Source organism: Oncorhynchus kisutch, linkage group LG11 (assembly GCF_002021735.2).
Source record: "Oncorhynchus kisutch isolate 150728-3 linkage group LG11, Okis_V2, whole genome shotgun sequence".
NCBI classification, from domain to species: Eukaryota; Metazoa; Chordata; class Actinopteri; order Salmoniformes; family Salmonidae; genus Oncorhynchus; species Oncorhynchus kisutch.
The window spans coordinates 65,337,766-65,354,478 of record NC_034184.2 but is presented as its reverse complement, the minus strand read 5'-3'; the positions used below and the strand labels follow the sequence as shown (position 1 = coordinate 65,354,478).

The 16,713-nt window shown below is 43.2% G+C and overlaps 1 protein-coding gene across 6 annotated transcripts in view; it reads left to right on the top strand.

Moving 5' to 3' along the window:
- Positions 1–16,713, top strand: part of lg11h8orf34 (linkage group 11 C8orf34 homolog) — a 153,779-nt gene that overhangs the window by 58,293 nt on the left and 78,773 nt on the right. For all 6 annotated transcript variants that reach the window (XM_031836113.1, XM_031836112.1, XM_031836114.1 and 3 more), the window contains exon 7: positions 12,889–13,055. In XM_031836113.1, coding sequence (XP_031691973.1) covers positions 12,889–13,055 — 167 coding nt within the window. The remainder of the gene's footprint in view (positions 1–12,888; positions 13,056–16,713) is intronic.

Below are 16,713 nucleotides of genomic sequence, written 5' to 3'. Positions count from 1 at the left end.
ATTACCTTCGCTTGACAAAAATAAACCCTCACTGAAGTACAAAAACTTTACAAAATGTCATAATAATATATGCACAAACTGTTCCAAACTTTTTAGGCTGGGAAGCATGAGGACGCCTTAATTACCCCTCTCCTTCTCCTACCCCTCCTTCCAATTAAGCTTTCTCCAGCTGCAACAGAGAGGTCGACTTTGTGCATTTGTCCCCAATGGCACCCTTTCCCTATAGCCTATAGGTCGTTCTACAAAAGTGGTGTAAATTGTGGGTTGAATAAATAAGCATCCTATTTTTCCCAAACTTTCAGCACACGTATTCAGATCAACATATCTACGACATTTTGTAATGGCATTTTTGAGATACTGTATTTACCTGAAATCCTTACCACCCCAATATATTTGTCACTAGTGAAACATAGTGAAAAAGTTGCATTAAATGAACAACTTTGCACAGTAATGATTCATATGCTATTACAGATTCATTTTTCACATTGTATTTGCGTACAACATTTACAAAATAGTAAAAACAGGATTTAAAAAAAATCTGATTTTCAAAACCTTTCAATAGAATTTAGATAATTGTTCTCTGTAAAATGTTCAATGTTGATTGTTTGAATCTGAAATGTATTGATGGATTGAATTACTTATGCATCTAGTTCATTATGTTGCTAATGACTTAGTTGTCACTTTTTCTATCTTTATTGTGGCAAAATAACAGGCATTTCGGTAGTGACATCATTGTTTCGGTTGTGACGTGGCATATACTGTACGTTCTTAACTTAATTGCTTACTTAATTGATACCATATCTAATGGGGCACATGTGATTGATATATCACTAGCACAATCAATAAAAGGTAAGTCTTTCTGTCTGTCTGTCTTTCTGCCTTTTCACTGCTGCTGACCTGTGTTGTCTTTGACCTCTCAGATAAATATTTTATTAATTTGACCTTTCCCTCTTCCTTTCCTTTAAGCATTTCTTTCCCTTTTCTTTTTCCAGATATTCTTGATATCACACAGGGTCAGTTTTTATCCCCTCTCTGTACTGTCTGGCTGTCTGCTGTACTTTTCTTGGTGTTGACACCAGATGTCCCTGTCCTTCAATAACTCAACAAATAATCTAAAATACAAATAATAACCTGTGTGTTTAATAAATGTAAAGAAGTACAGTGGACTAACAATCAAGTGTCAATCATAGAGACAGATAGAGGACTCTAGAAGGATATGTCTCGTTTTAGTGTAGACTTCGCCAATGAGGCTTTCCACCATTTTTAAGTAGTCAACTGGGTGGGGGTTCCTATGGGTTGGGTGGGATCAGCCAAGGATCAGAGAGCATTGTCTTCTTCTTCAAATTAGGTTGCCTATTATTTGTAAATGGCTTTAAGATATATCACTGCCATCTAGTGTAAAGTACAGTACAGTACAGTATAGTTTAGTACAGCACAGTACATTACATTAGGGCACAGTACAGTAGAGTACAGCACAGTACAGTAGGGTACAGTACAGTAGGGTACAGTACAGTGCAGTAGAGTAGGGTACAGTACAGTAGAGTACAGCACATTACAGTAGGGTACAGTACAGTAGGGTACAGTACAGTGCAGTAGGGTACAGTACAGTACAGAACATTATAGATGTTTTTGTTTGGGCCAAATAGACGTCAATGTTTGGGCTCTTGGAGGGTTGCGTCTCAATACTCAAACCCTCTTTCCTAAAATGTGCACTTGTCCACTTGACCCACATGATGGTCAGCTGTAAATCATTTGGTAGAGCATGGCACATTTAACTTTAAACAGGAGATAGCCTCAGTGCTGCAGCCCGTGCTGTCACATATGCCATGATGACACAGATACGAAGATGAGACCTCTATCTATTGCCATGGTGTCAATTGTTTTGGTCGTGACCATTTTGGTTTGGACAGTTTTAGCCCCACAACCACGCTTGACATATTTCTTGACATATTAAATGATACTTCTTAAAAATACACAACGATTTAGTAACTTGTTCACTCATTCTCTCCAAAATATTTGTAGACAGACTACTCACCATGTAGCCATGCTGGAAAGGAGTGCAATCCCATCAGCTGGTGATGTTTGTAGGGTGTGGCTTAAGGCACATTCATTCTACAGCCTTTTAATGTGTGTTATAGCCTGTTCCTATATCCGTTTGTGCCATTGCCAACTCCATTGCTGTCCTTCTTAAGACAAACGCTGAGATTGCCATGAGGCCAGGCTGTTGACATGACAATACGTGACATGGAGTTGGCATGATAGCGCTGGCACTCAGGCTACTGAAGTAAGTCTTTGTAGGGAGACATCTGACATGGGCTTTGGTGTAATTCACTGTTATGAAAAAGTCATCTAATTTAAACAAAGTGTATGTTTTTGTAAAATGATGCAGGTGTGTAATAAAATAAATAGTCTCTCTCCAAGGCCCGCTTCCGGATGCTGCTGTGGTTATATGAATTGTGGGACTGTCAGGCGGTGGTGTGTTTGTGTGTGTGTGTGTGTGTGTGTGTGGCGAGCGCACTTGGCGACTGTCTGGGATGTAGCTAATTAGAGAGGATCAGATATTAAATCATAAATCATACTCATGCTCGAGCTGACACACACACACACACACACACACACACACACACTGGTTTTTGTAATCTCATTAGGTTATTCCATTGCTGGATTAGTCAGATAAATCACATTGTTAGGGTTCTCAGCAGAGGGATAAGGGGTATGCATGTGTGCAGTGTACATCTCTATGTATGTGTGTGTCTCTCTGTGTCTCTCCTATCCCCAAAACCCAGTCCCTTGTAGCATCCTCTAAGAGTTCCTCCAATGAAGTCTGAGAAGTGTTTGGCTCAGCTGACATCATTTATTTCTGCTTAATTGTGTTTTCTGGGTATTGGCTCCTGATGCTGCCTCTTGCTTGCCAGTCTTCTGCTGCTGCTGCTGCTGCTGTGCATTAGAGGACTGAGAGCCACTGAGATGTGCTAAAAGGTACCGTGGCTTGCATAATGGCGCTGCCCGCAGCTCTGCCTGATCTGAGGCCCAGCTCTAAAACGCTGTCTGTGTCTGAAATGGCCAAGAGTAGTGCACCATATAGGGAATCGAGTGATAGGACGACAGTGCACTTTTGGTCTATAGTAGTTCACTATTCGTGGGTTGCACGTTTCATCACAATATTGTTTGTACTTTTGAGGACCGGTGCACGAATGTTCTACTGGCTTAATGATTTCTCAATTGACCTTTCGATAAACCCCGCCCCATCATTTTGGGCAACCAATTGCAGCGCTCCAATGGACAGCAACCGTCATTGAGTCCGACACCTCGGACTTAGGAACATAATGATTATGTTCCTAGCCTCGGACCATCTCATGTTTTGAAATACATGAAAGCCAATGAGGGCAGTGGGACAAATGTTGAGTTTTCTTTAAAAAAATTGAAGTAATTGAACAGTGCACCAGGGGTTCTTGCTACTGTGATTCCTGAAATGCATAGCCTGTTAATGTATTTTTAGAATCCAAAATGATACTTTTGTTACATTGTTTGCTAGCTCAGCTGGTTAGCTATTTAACTTGTTTTCTCAATATATATATATATATAATTATTATTATTATTTTTTTTTTTTCATGGCCCATCCACCACCACCCCCACTTCGGAGGAAGTGTTTGTACAGCTTTTTCAACCGCTCCTGAACCTGTGACCAGAAACTGTCACACCAGCCTTCCCTTTGGCTCCCCCTCCTGTCCAGGTCAGGCGTTCGACGTTGCCGGCCTTATAGCTGCTGCCGAACCTACTGCTGGCAAACGTCCTTCACTCATCAACCCCGGACTTGTCTTGTCATCATTACACACACACCTGGTTCCAATCCCCACTCTATCACTGTATAATTACTCCCTCTGCCATTTATCTTTTGTCGGTCATTGTAGATGTTATTTTCCTGAGAGGAACCTCTCCTACTATTTCCTGAGTAATTTATATTTTGTACTTTTGGTTCACCCTGTTCCTTTATATTTTGAGCACAACAGTGTTTGGGTTTTTGTCCCGCTTTGATCTATGGTACTTAAATAGATTCAGTAGTTCTAAACCTGCTACTGCCTCTTGCCCACTCCTCTCAACACCAGTGACAGAAACAAGCTACAAAGATAACCTATTATGATATTGCGCCTAATGAATAATGTACAGTATGTGTATATACTTTTTTTAATCAATTAGTATATTTGAGTTTGACCATAATATTTGTGGTAATATGTTTTCTGTATTTTCTGGAGGATGGAAGTGGAATTTCAACCAGCTTTGTATGGCTTGTTTTGGAAAGGGGATATTTTGAACAAGGTTCTGTTTTCAATTAAAAAGTGAGAGGTTGTAATATGGATAACGGGGGAAAACACAAGGTGTGAGACATTCTTATTAATCTATTTGAAAACAAGTTCTTGTTTAAGTATAACTCTTGTATGACTGACGCTTTTAGTGAGAGGTCTAATGCTTTAATATTTTATCATTTAACAATTTTATTAATGCAACCCCAATCTGCTGTCAACATCAGGATATGATTTGAGAGCACTAGTTAGCTCCAAAAGTGTTTATAGCATGACTGCATGCTGATATTGAATTCAGAGCCATTCAGTGGCTAGCCACACTACAAACATCATTTTCCCAGGTTTCCTTGAAGCAATTATAATGACAGTCCACCACAACATACCTGAGAGTTTCCTGATTAGCAAGGGGTAGTCTGTGCTTAATTTAATTGTGTTTTAAAAACAGTTTGAGATGATTAAGAGGGGATTTCGCCAGTGGTTTGAAGAAGGTGGAATTGGGCTTCCCGGGAAAATATTGTCAGAGGTTGCATCAGTAACCAGTTCATCGGTGTCTCACATCGACGGGACAGCAGTGGAGAAGTTGGAAAGTTTCAAGTTTCTTGGTATACATATCACTGACAAACTGAAATGGTCCACCCACACAGACAGTGTGGTGAAGAAAGCACAACAGTGCCTCTTCAACCTCAGGCGGCTAAAGAAATGTGGTTTGTCATGTAAAACCCTCACAAACTTTTACAGATGCACAATTGAGAGCATCCTGTCAGGCTGTATCACTGCCTGGTACGGGAACTGCACCGCCCACAACTGCAGGACTCTCCAGAGGGTGGTGCGGTCTGTACAACGCATCACTGGGGGCGAACTATCTGCCCTCCAGGACACCTACAGCTCCCAATGTCACAGGAAGGACAAAAAGATCATCAAGGACAACAACCACCCGAGCCACTGCCTGTTCACCCTGCTATCATCCAGAAGGCGAGGTCAGTACAGGTGCATCAAAGCTGGGACCAAGAGACTGAAAAACAGCTTCTATCTCAAGGCCATCAGACTATTAAACAGCCATCATTAGCACAGAGGCTGCTGCCCACATACAGACTTGAAATCATTGGCCACTTTAATAAATGGAACATTAGTCACTTTAATAATGTTTACATATCTTGCATTACTCATCTCATATGTATATACTGTATTATATACTATCTACTGTATCTTAGTCTATGCCGCTCTGACGTTGCTCATTCATATATTTATGTATTCTTAATTCCATTCCTTTACTTCAATTTGTGTCTATTAGGTATTTGTTGTGAAATTGTTAGATATTACTTGTTAGATATTGCTGCACTGTCGGAACTAGAAGCACAAGCATTTTGTGCTTGTTTAAAGTACATTATAGTGACCTGGAAACATAATTTAGATGAAACAGTCATTATCCCCTGTTCAGGGCATCACTTGACTTTAGGGTACCACTATGGCGGAGAGTGGCTTGAGAACATTCATAACAATGGCCTGATGTGCCTGAGTGATTGAAGTGCAGGACATGAATATAGGGAAACGGGTGCCATTTGGAACGTTTCATCCCCTGACATAATGATGGGGCTGCCCAATTCACTGCCTGATCTAAAACCCAGCTGTACTGAACAACTCTACAGTAGTCTCTCCTGATGCCTGTCTGTCCACATTTAGAAGAAGAGGTTGATTAGAGCCCCGCCCTCTGATATTTTTCATACAATAATACCCCAGCTTGGTCTTAATCTTCTTACAATCCTTACCCTTATATCTCTCCAGTCCTTTGCCCGCTTTCCTCCCCATATATTTTCCTTACCTTGTCATCATTCTCTGGCCTTTCTCTTTTCTTCTATTCTCCTCCCATCCCACTTTCACTGTTAGAGTTTGAGGAGAGCTGACAGTTACCTGTGGGTATGTATCTGCAGTAGGTGAGGGTTAAATGGAGGGGTGGAGGAATGGAAGATTGGAGTGGTGGGCTTCTTGGAAATCAGGCAGAGCCAGGTGAATTCTGGGAGAGACTTTTTGGGACAGATAGTATGGAAGACAGAGTGCAGTGTGGGACATCTCAATCCCTCCCTTCACCCCCCCCCCCTCTCTCATTCTCCCTCTTCTCTCTTTTCTCCTCTCTCCCTCTCCAGCCCTCTCTCTCCCCTCTCTCTTTCAGTCTCCCCTTTCTCTCTCTCTCTCTTTATCTCCCTACCTCTCCTCCCCTCTCTCTCCCCTCTCTTTCTCTCGCCCCTCTCTCTCCCCTCTCTTTCTCTTGCCCCCCTCTCTCCCCTCTCTCGTTCCCTCTCTCACCTCTTTTACTTAATTCCTCCCTCCTCCTGTATTCACACTACAGTCTCGTCTCCCCTCCCCACTCCTACTCTTCTTTTAATCTTTTATCTTCTAATTACCCTATTTTAACTGTATTGTTCTTATATCAGTATTCCCATGACAAACCCCAACTTTATATTACTTTAACAGCAGATAATGTAGTCTTTTCCTTTCTCCAGTATGAGTCATACTCTGTGTTTGTCCTAAGTGGCACCCTATTGCCTATACAGTGCTCTACTTTTGACCAGAGAAGTAGTTTACTACATAGAGAATAGGGTGCCATTCTCTATCATGTCCCTGGTAGTCGAGGTCTTGTGATCTACTCTCTGTGATTCTGAAGGTAGGAGCTATCTTGTTCCCCTCAGGGAAGTTGAGCAGAGGCGTAGTCCCTCTCCAGGGCTCACACACTCAAGGTTTGGTAAAAACTGGGGGGGGGGGGGGTGAGAGTGCTACACAGCATATCAGTTTGATTCAGATTTTGATTCTAAGTTGATTCTAGCTACGTCTCTTATTTGATGTTGTGTTGATTGGTGTTTTCGTCGTTGTCATTTATAATAGAACACATTACCTGAGCCTGGTCCCTGTGGAGGTAGATGGCTGAGACTAAAGAGAGGGAGAGAAAGGAGGGGAAGAGAGACAAAGATCCCCCTAAGGAATTCAAGGAAATAGAGAGGAGGAGATTCCCCATTGAAAATACTTGAAAAATCTGAACAACAAATGCAACTCAACATTTCTCACAAACAGAACTTACAATGCCACTGCTTCATCTGAAGTCTCAAAGCAGAACCTTATACTTAGTACTGTGTCCGAAATGGAACCCTGTTCCGTATTAACTTCCCTGTTTTTGACCAGGGCTCCTGTTGTGAAAAGTAGTGCACTATTTCGGGAATAGGGTACCGTTTGGGACACAGGCCGGCGCTAGAATTGCAAATAAAAGTTACACAAACAAACTACTCTGAAAAGAACCACCAGTCTCGCTTGGCCTAATCCATACGGCACATTAGCATAGTAATACTCTTCCTGCTCAGGATATGAAGATGTTTAATCTCTCGCTCTTTCTCTATGTATCTCTCTCTCTTTTTCTCTCTCTCCCCTCCCTCTCTGGCTCATTCTCTCGCCATTCCTTTCAAGTACTGACCTCCCTCTCTCCCCCTGGAACCTGTAAGTCCTAGTCATTCTGATGAGATATTCATCCAATTAAGGCTCTCCAGTCCTAATCCCTAACACACACCCTCCATCCCAGACAGGATATGGAAATGAATTATTATGTCAAATATGGAGCCGGTGCAACACACACACACACACACACACACATGCGCGCTCCATAGTACATTTCTTTATCTGTGGATATTAAATTGGAGGCATTATTGGGTCGTTGATTCCTCTTCCACACAGTTTGTGCCCTAGCTGGAGATAAAGCCATTCCACCTCAGCAGCAGGGTGAAGTTATGCAGATGTTTGTGTTTATTCTAGGAGTCTGTCTCTGCTCTGCTTAGTCAATTGTTTTCACTGAATTGTACTTTAGTTTTTTCTTTTCTCTGGCTCTCAACTTTCTGGTGCGTTGTATCTCTGTGGTGCGTTGTATCTCTGTGGTGCGTTGTATCTCTGTGGTGCGTTGTATCTCTGTGGTGCATTGTATCTCTGTGGTGCGTTGTATCTCTGTGGTGCGTTGTATCTCTGTGGTGCGTTGTATCTCTGTGGTGCGTTGTATCTCTGTGGTGCGTTGTATCTCTGTGGTGCGTTGTATCTCTGTGGTGCGTTGTATCTCTGTGGGGCGTTGTATGTCTGTGGGGCGTTGTATCTCTGTGGTGCGTTGTATCTCTGTGGGGTGTTGTATCTCTGTGGTGCGTTGTATCTCTGTGGTGCGTTGTATCTCTGTGGGGCGTTGTATCTCTGTGGTGCGTTGTATCTCTGTGGGGCGTTGTATCTCTGTGGTGCGTTGTATCTCTGTGGGGCGTTGTATCTCTGTGGGGCGTTGTATCTCTGTGGGGCGTTGTATCTCTGTGGGGCGTTGTATCTCTGTGGGGCGTTGTATCTCTGTGGGGCGTTGTATCTCTGTGGGGCGTTGTATCTCTGTGGTGCGTTGTATCTCTGTGGGGCGTTGTATCTCTGTGGGGCGTTGTATCTCTGTGGTGCGTTGTATCTATGTGGTGCGTTGTATCTCTGTGGTGCGTTGTATCTCTGTGGTGCGTTGTATCTCTGTGGTGCGTTGTATCTCTGTGGGGCGTTGTATCTCTGTGGGGCGTTGTATCTCTGTGGGGCGTTGTATCTCTGTGGGGCGTTGTATCTCTGTGGTGCGTTGTATCTCTGTGGGGCGTTGTATCTCTGTGGTGCGTTGTATCTCTGTGGGGCGTTGTATCTCTGTGGTGCGTTGTAGGATGCATTCTAGGAATTGTTCCTCCATTGTAATTTAACATCCTGGTCTTTGAAAGGACCCAGATTAGAGGATACAGCGTGTAGATTCTAGAGAAGGTTTTCTTCCTGGACCTGCGAAGTCCATCATGGATCATTAAAAGCAGCAAGACCTGCTCCATAACTCAGCTTCTATAGCTACAACAGAACACACAGCCATTGTCTGCCCATCAAATAGCACCCAGTATCCTATATAGTACACTACTTTTGACCAGGGCGCATGGTGGACTGTAATAGGTAATAGGGTGCTATTTGGGACACAGTCCTTTGTCTGGATCGTTTGAATGGACTGGGCCACATTCATTCAAACCTGATATGAGAAACAATAAGGTGTTCGGACAGGTTTCTATTGTCAGACCATGTATCCTTTCTTTGCTCTATAATCATATCCTCTTTGTCTGGATCCATTGTAAGGACTTAGGTCACTGTTCAATCAAACTAGCTATGGGGAACTTGTTTATGTCGGTTATCTCTTTTGAAGATTCGATATGCTTTGAACATGCATCCTCTATGTGCCTTGTAAAGACTTGTGATTACCAGAGCTGTGGTGTTTTGACCAGTTCCCTGCCTCAGTACATCATATGTCATAGCTCTAAAACCCATCTGTTCCTCTAACTGCCTCGGTGTCTGCTGTAGCCAATATGTTTGGCATGACAACGACAAAGGAGCTGTCTTGGACAGAGACGCGCTGATAGATCAGAGACCGGCTGACTGCACCCTAGCTGCTATTAGCACTGCTGATGCTACACTGCAGCATTGCTCCCTTTTGTATTGGGTTGCGCAAAAAAAAAGTCAGTGGGAAGCCAAAGTTAAATCAAATTATATTTCAACTTACTGTGCCCGTGGGCAGGACGGTTGGTCATTAAAACAGGGTGAATATCTAAAAGGTCGTATTATTAAACAGACTTTCCAAACGTGGGTCTGTTGTAGAGTGACTCCCGCCGGCACAGTAAGATGACATTTCATTTCACTTCTGGCTTCCCATGGACTGTTTTTCAGCAACTCAATACAAAAGGGAGCAACGCTGCAGTGTAACATCCCCATTGCTAATGGCAGCTAACTGCACCAATGCTGACTATATCTCTCACACAGGGGTGCAGTGAATACTGAATACACTATCCTAATTCTATCTTCTATATTCTCATTCTCTCATTCTCTTTTTCCTCTCTCTCTCTCTCTCTCTCTCTCTCTCTCTCTCTCTACTCCCTCTCTCACGCCCTCTCTGCAACCTCCCCTCTGTGATCTGTTGCTCTTTTTTAACTTTCTCTCTTGCTCTCTCTCAACCTCTCTCCTCTTTTACTCTTTCTCATTCACTCTTATTCTCTCTCTCGTTCTCTCTTTCGGTCTCTGCCCCCGCCTCTCTCTCTCTCTCTGTAGCCTCACATCCTCTATGTTGTGTTGTGATTTTAATTACTCTTTTCCTCAGTTCGAGTCTGTTAATAATTATCCAAGCCTATTCACTTCCTGGTAATCAACAGAGGAAAGTGTGAGTGTCTACCTCTCTACTTTAATGGCCCTGTTGGTTTGTATACGCCAAGTCCCAAATGGCAGGACTCCCTATGAACCCTGGTCAAAAGTCGTGCACTATATAGGAAATAGGGTGCCATTTGGGACACAGCCTATTCTCAAACGATCGTGAAATAGCTGCCAGGTGGAAGCCATGTGGAGAGGTACTTAAGTGTGAGGACACTGTGTACTGGGTAGAGAAGCTGCACCTGCCTACAGATACACACAGCCTCAGAGATACAGAATCCAATCATAATAAAATATAAATGTTATTGGTCGCGTATACATATTTGCAGATGTTTTTGCAGGTGCAGCTAAATGCTTGTATTTCTAGCTCCTACCGTGCAGTAATACCTAGCAATACAGAACAATACACACAAATCCAAAGTAATGAAATGGAGAAATTTCACAACGAGCAATGTATATATACACTCAATGTACAAAAGGAACACCTTCCTAATATATTTTGCCCTCAGAATAGTTTCAATTTGTCGGGGCGTGGACTCTACAAGGTGTCGAAGGTGTTACACAGAGATGCTGGCCCATGTTGATCTCATCCCACCGATGCTCAATTGAATTGAGATCTGGTGTCTGGGCAGGCTAGTACAATCCTAGCCTTGTGGCATGGGGCATTATCATGCTGAAAACAATCTAATTGTAGATGGATACATTGCTGCCATGAAGGGATGCACCTTATTGGCAATGATGATCAGATATCCTGTGGCATTCAAACATTGTTCCACTTTTATTAAGGGGCCCAATGTGTGCCATGAAAACACACCCCACACCATCACCACAATCAGCCTGCAATGTATTTTACATTTTTTTATTTTAAGGGGTGGATCAGCTTTAATATTGGGGATAGATTTATATATATAAACATTCATACAGTTGAAGTCGGAAGTTGACATACACCTTAGCCAAATAAAAATAAAAATACTCAGTTTTTCACAATTCCTGACATTTAAACATAGTAAAAATTCCTTGTCTTAGGTCAGTTAGGATCACCACTTTATTTTAAGAATGTGAAATGTCAGAATAATAGTAGAGTGATTTATTTCAGCTTTCATTTCTTTCATCACATTCCCAGTGGGTCAGAAGTGTACATACACTCAATTAGTATTTGGTAGCATTGCCTTTAAATAGTTTAACTTGGGTCAAACATTTCGGTTAGCCTTCCACAAGCTTCCCACAACAAGTTGGGAGAATTTTGGCCCATTCCTCCTGACAGAGCTGGTGTAACTGATTCAGGTTTGTAGGCCTCCTTGCTCACACATGCTTTTTCAGTTCTGCTCACAAATTGTCTATAGGATTGAGGTCAGGGCTTTGTGATGGCCAAAACCATAAGCAAATAGTGATGACTAAAGAGTTAATCAGGGTGATTTTTCCACAAATAGACAGGTATTGCCTTTCCATGGTAGGAAGATCTATTTTTGATAACTTTCTATTAAAATGTATTGGAGTGAGATCATTTCTATATCGGGATTTGTATACCGAGTCTGTCCATATCCCCGTCAGACCATTTTATTGGTAAACTACACGGTAATGTAAAAGTAAATTTTTTTTAGTGATCCAATATGTAATATGGTACAGTTATCATAAGTGGTTTGGTTTTAATCTAGAGAGGTTAGCAAAAGTATCTAGATCCTCTATGAGGCTGTGGGGGGATTCTATTGTGGTTTTAAAAGAACATGAATCATCAGCGTAAAATGACACCTTTGTTTTTAAGCCATGGATATATATATTTTATACAATAAAAAAAAAGATGTATTTATTTTTTGAATTTGACCCCCTTTTCTCCCCAATTTCATGGTATCCAATTGTTAGTTTGGGAGTTGTCTCATCGCTACAACTCCCGTTCGGGAGAGACAAAGGTTGAAAGTCAAGGGTCCTCCGAAACACAACCCAACCAGCCATACTGCTTCTTAACACAGCGCGCATCCAACCCGGAAGCCAGCCGCACCAATGTGTCGGAGGAAACACCGTGCACCTGGCAACCTTGGTTAGCGCGCACTGCGCCCGGCCCGCCACAGGAGTCACTGGTGCGTGATGAGACAAGGACATCCCTACCGACCAAGCCCTCCCTAACCCGGACGACGCTAGGCCAATTGTGCGTCGCCCCACGGACCTCCCAGGCGCGGCCGGTTACGCCTGGGCGCGAACCCAGGGACTCTGATGGCACAGCTGGCGCTGCAGTACAGCGCCCTCAACCACTGCGCCACCTGGGAGGCCAATAAATAGCATTCTCACATAGGTGTTCCTTTTGTCAGGGGCAGGTTGAAAACCCCTCCCCTTCCCATTCTAACCTCTCTTTTTCCTGTTGTAACCCCTCCCCTTCCTCTTTCTCCAGTGTGAAGATGGAGGGGAAGAGTAAAGGGTTGAAGCAGCAGCAGCAGCACCACAAGAAGCTCCTGGCGGCCATGTTGTCCCAGGATTCCTTTGACTCCGCCCATAGCTCCGCCCCCTCACTCACCGAGGAGGAAATAGGGGACGAGGATGATGCCATGGAACTGTTGGGTAAGATCAGAAAAATGTGCTTACACATTCACAAATTCAAACATGCACACACACACACACACAGGCATTCACGCACAGGGGTCGATGGGTTCACATCTTCTGCTCTTCAAGCCCCATTTTCCTACTAACAACTACTAAACAAAACCAGACTGAATACTGATTCACATTTCAAATATGCCAGTGAAGATAATGATTCTATTTTCATGGAGGGTCATTGAGTTCTGACTTTAAGATGTTGCTCGCGTCTTCATTATGGCTGAACTAGACTACCAAGTTCCACAACAACAACAACCTCCAGATATGCTGAATATGGAAAACACATTCATAAACACTGAACGGAATTTCCTTCCTTTGTGAATAAGAAACACTTATATGACAGTCAGGCTCTAGACAACAGATGATTGCATTGCAAATGGTCTCAATAATCTAAGAGGCAAGACAAATTGTGTACAGTAAATGTAGGATAACCATGAATAACAGATACATGATAATCCACAGCCAAACTAGATGAAACAAAACAAATTATACACACACACACACACACACACACACACACACACACACACACACATTCCCATGCTGTAGTGTAGCTACTCCATGGTAGTACAGAATGGTTTAGAAGTGTCTTGCTGTGTTCTTCACAGTGCTTACAGCCTCCTGTTATCTGGCCAAGTAAAACTCAACTCTGTGCTTTTTTCTGTGTAATTGCTATTCTCAGTCATTTCGTGCCAAATCCATAGTTTTGATAAAAACTTTGCGTTGTCGCAGCTCAACTCCGTTGATGTGAAGTACACTGTGGGGTTGAGATTTATTTAGCTACCTGTTATCATGCCCTCTCCCACACACTGAGCACCAGTGTGCGTATGTGTGTGTGTTGGTCAAGAAATGTGTGATTCAACCATTCATAACAATTTAGGCTGTAATTCATAACGGCAATGAATGAGTGAACAAACAAACACTATATTCCTTTATATTTTTAGTTTGAGGGTGTTTTTTGATTCCCGGAAGTTTCTTGTGTGACTTGAGATGCTTTTCCTGGATTACACAGTGAGGGGGTGTCTGTTCTTTCTGCTCCTGTCACCTTGTCTGACCAGACACTGAGGTATCTTGTCTCATGTCAAATTCAATTTGTTCTCTTTCTTGTAAAGGTAGTGTTCTCTGTTATCAAAGCTCTCTCTCTCTCTCTTGCTCTCTCTCCCTCCCGCTCTCTCTTTCTCCCGCTCTCTCTCTCTCCTGCTCTCTCCTGCTCTCTCCTGCTCTCTCCTGCATTATAATCCTTACCTCCAGCGATAGGTATGTAGGTAGAATAAAGTACAAAGGGGATTATCCCTGGGCTCTGGCTCCGTTGTAATGAAAGGCCTCATTCTTCTGATACTCCATTCATGCTAAGGGAGAAACACACACCCACAGAGGGAAATAGCTGACTCATAGCCTTACAAAATGCTACTTTAAATCCCACGGATTACCTGCTGTTTTCTATTTCTTTCTGTCTCTTCCAACACCTATTGCTCTGCAGTATATGTTCAAATACAGATCAGCCAAAGTAATGCTTTAGCGTAGCATGACTTTCTGTATCGCGTGTAGACCGACTTGTTGTACTGAACAGAACGGACCACATCCTTTCCGCTAATTCCTGTCTGAGTGTCTTGCATGGCCACTCCCTCTCCCCAGATGGGGAAGCAGGAGTCCAATTACACAGTAGTTGACCATCTCTATCCCCTTTCCCCCTCTTATTCTCTCTCCCCTTAGGCTCTTCTGTAGTGACAGATAATCAATGTCCTCCCCCACTTCAGAAGGCCGTGTCATCTGCAGAGCACAGCACATCCAGAGTGCTCATTTGTAAAGTGGCGTCTGGATGAGCTGAAGTAGACTAATTATTCATATGTGTTTAATGTTTTCCCTGTTCGAGAAGGAGAGGACTCTGTTGGTCGTTTCACACTATATTAACCATATTTAATCAAAGGGGCATTTTGTGAGTTGATTATATGAAATGACCCTGCTTGGTCTTATCTCTGATTGATCATAATTCTGATAGCTGTGTGTCTGACTCTTAACGGCTATAGCCGACATTCTAGTCCACAGATAGCAGATGTTCAGAGGGGATGATGCAATGAGGTCATTTGTGATTCCGTGTGAAGGCTTGGCCTAATATAGTGAAGGGTTTTGCCTGGTACAGCCCATTGAGACTGGGCCGGTCCTGGTAGAGAGAGAGGGAGAGAGGTCTATCAGTCTTACTTAATGGCCTTCCAGACTACAGAAATACAGAGATGGTAAGGAGAGAAGAGAGATGCCCAGTGGTTGGTGACAATAGGACTGTCCTATTATCTTAATTAAGCTGACAAAAACAGGGGATTGCAATTATAGTGGACATCATGCGATCTGAACTTGACTTCAGATAAGCCACACTGTTTTGATTAGGACTCAGGGAATTGTGATGGAGATAATATTCAACAGAGTGGCTGCGGTTCCAGATTTTCCATAACCTGACTTGCTGTGGCTAATGATAGAGATTTCTCTGCATGTGCAGAATTTACTTTTATGTAGCTGCTGCCCACTCTGCTGCCTACGTAGCTTCTGCTCAGTGCTCCGCTGCTGCAGCCCACTCTGCTGCCTACGTAGCTTCTGCTCAGTGCTCCGCTGCTGCTGCCCACTCTGCTGCCTACGTAGCTTCTGCTCAGTGCTCCGCTGCTGCTGCCCACTCTGCTGCCTACGTAGCTTCTGCTCAGTGCTCCGCTGCTGCTGCCCATTTCTTGACCCTCGGAGGGCAACTTGATGTCGCACACTAAAGCCCTATTTTATTTTTACAGTCGAAGCTAAAGACATAGTCGACATGTTCGAACTGTGCATTCCTTGCCTCAAGGAATATTGAATGTTCTTTTTTCAGGAGGGGCGTTAGGCTACATGCAGCTGTCATGTTGATGTTGTGCACAAACAACATGATCGGCATGTTCGTACAAACGTTGTCGCCTGTTGTAACAGTATTGCAAACCTAAGCACGACGCAAAGGCTGTCTTGTGATTTCATGTTCTTCTTAGCTGCTGAGTTACATGCAGCTATTTAGGCCAGCATATCAAACACAAGCAAGACAGACACTACAGTCAAAATAGCGGTTTAACATTATTTTCTCATCATCATTGCAAACATTGACTCGTTCTTTTTACATCTACTTTCACTATGATATGAAGATGATCAATTACAAATAGTACGCTGTCTAAAGCGGTAGTTGACAAAGATGTAAGGACAGCACACCGCTGTCAGACTCTGGTTACTGGTCCAGATACACGCTCGGCTGTATACAGCTCGGCTGCCCAGAGGTGGAACAGCTGGGTATGCTTCTTGTGCTGCAGTTGCATGACCATTGAGAAGCGGTAATAGCGGTTCGTCGGGCCTGCATGAGGTTAAAATGCAGACAGTTTTTGGAGTGTTACACGCTGCTATCTAGGCAGCATTTCAAACACAAGCAAGACACAGACACGCAGTTTAATTAGCCAATTAATGTTGTTGTTTCATCATCGTTGCAATCATCGGCTAAGCAGGAGGCAGTCAAAGTATCAGTGTTCTTTTTTCAGGAACTCTGGCTAGTGGCTACGACATGGCAGCAACTATACAGATTAGCCTACATCATCACACAAAACGTGGATGTGTAGGGACTGCGTCC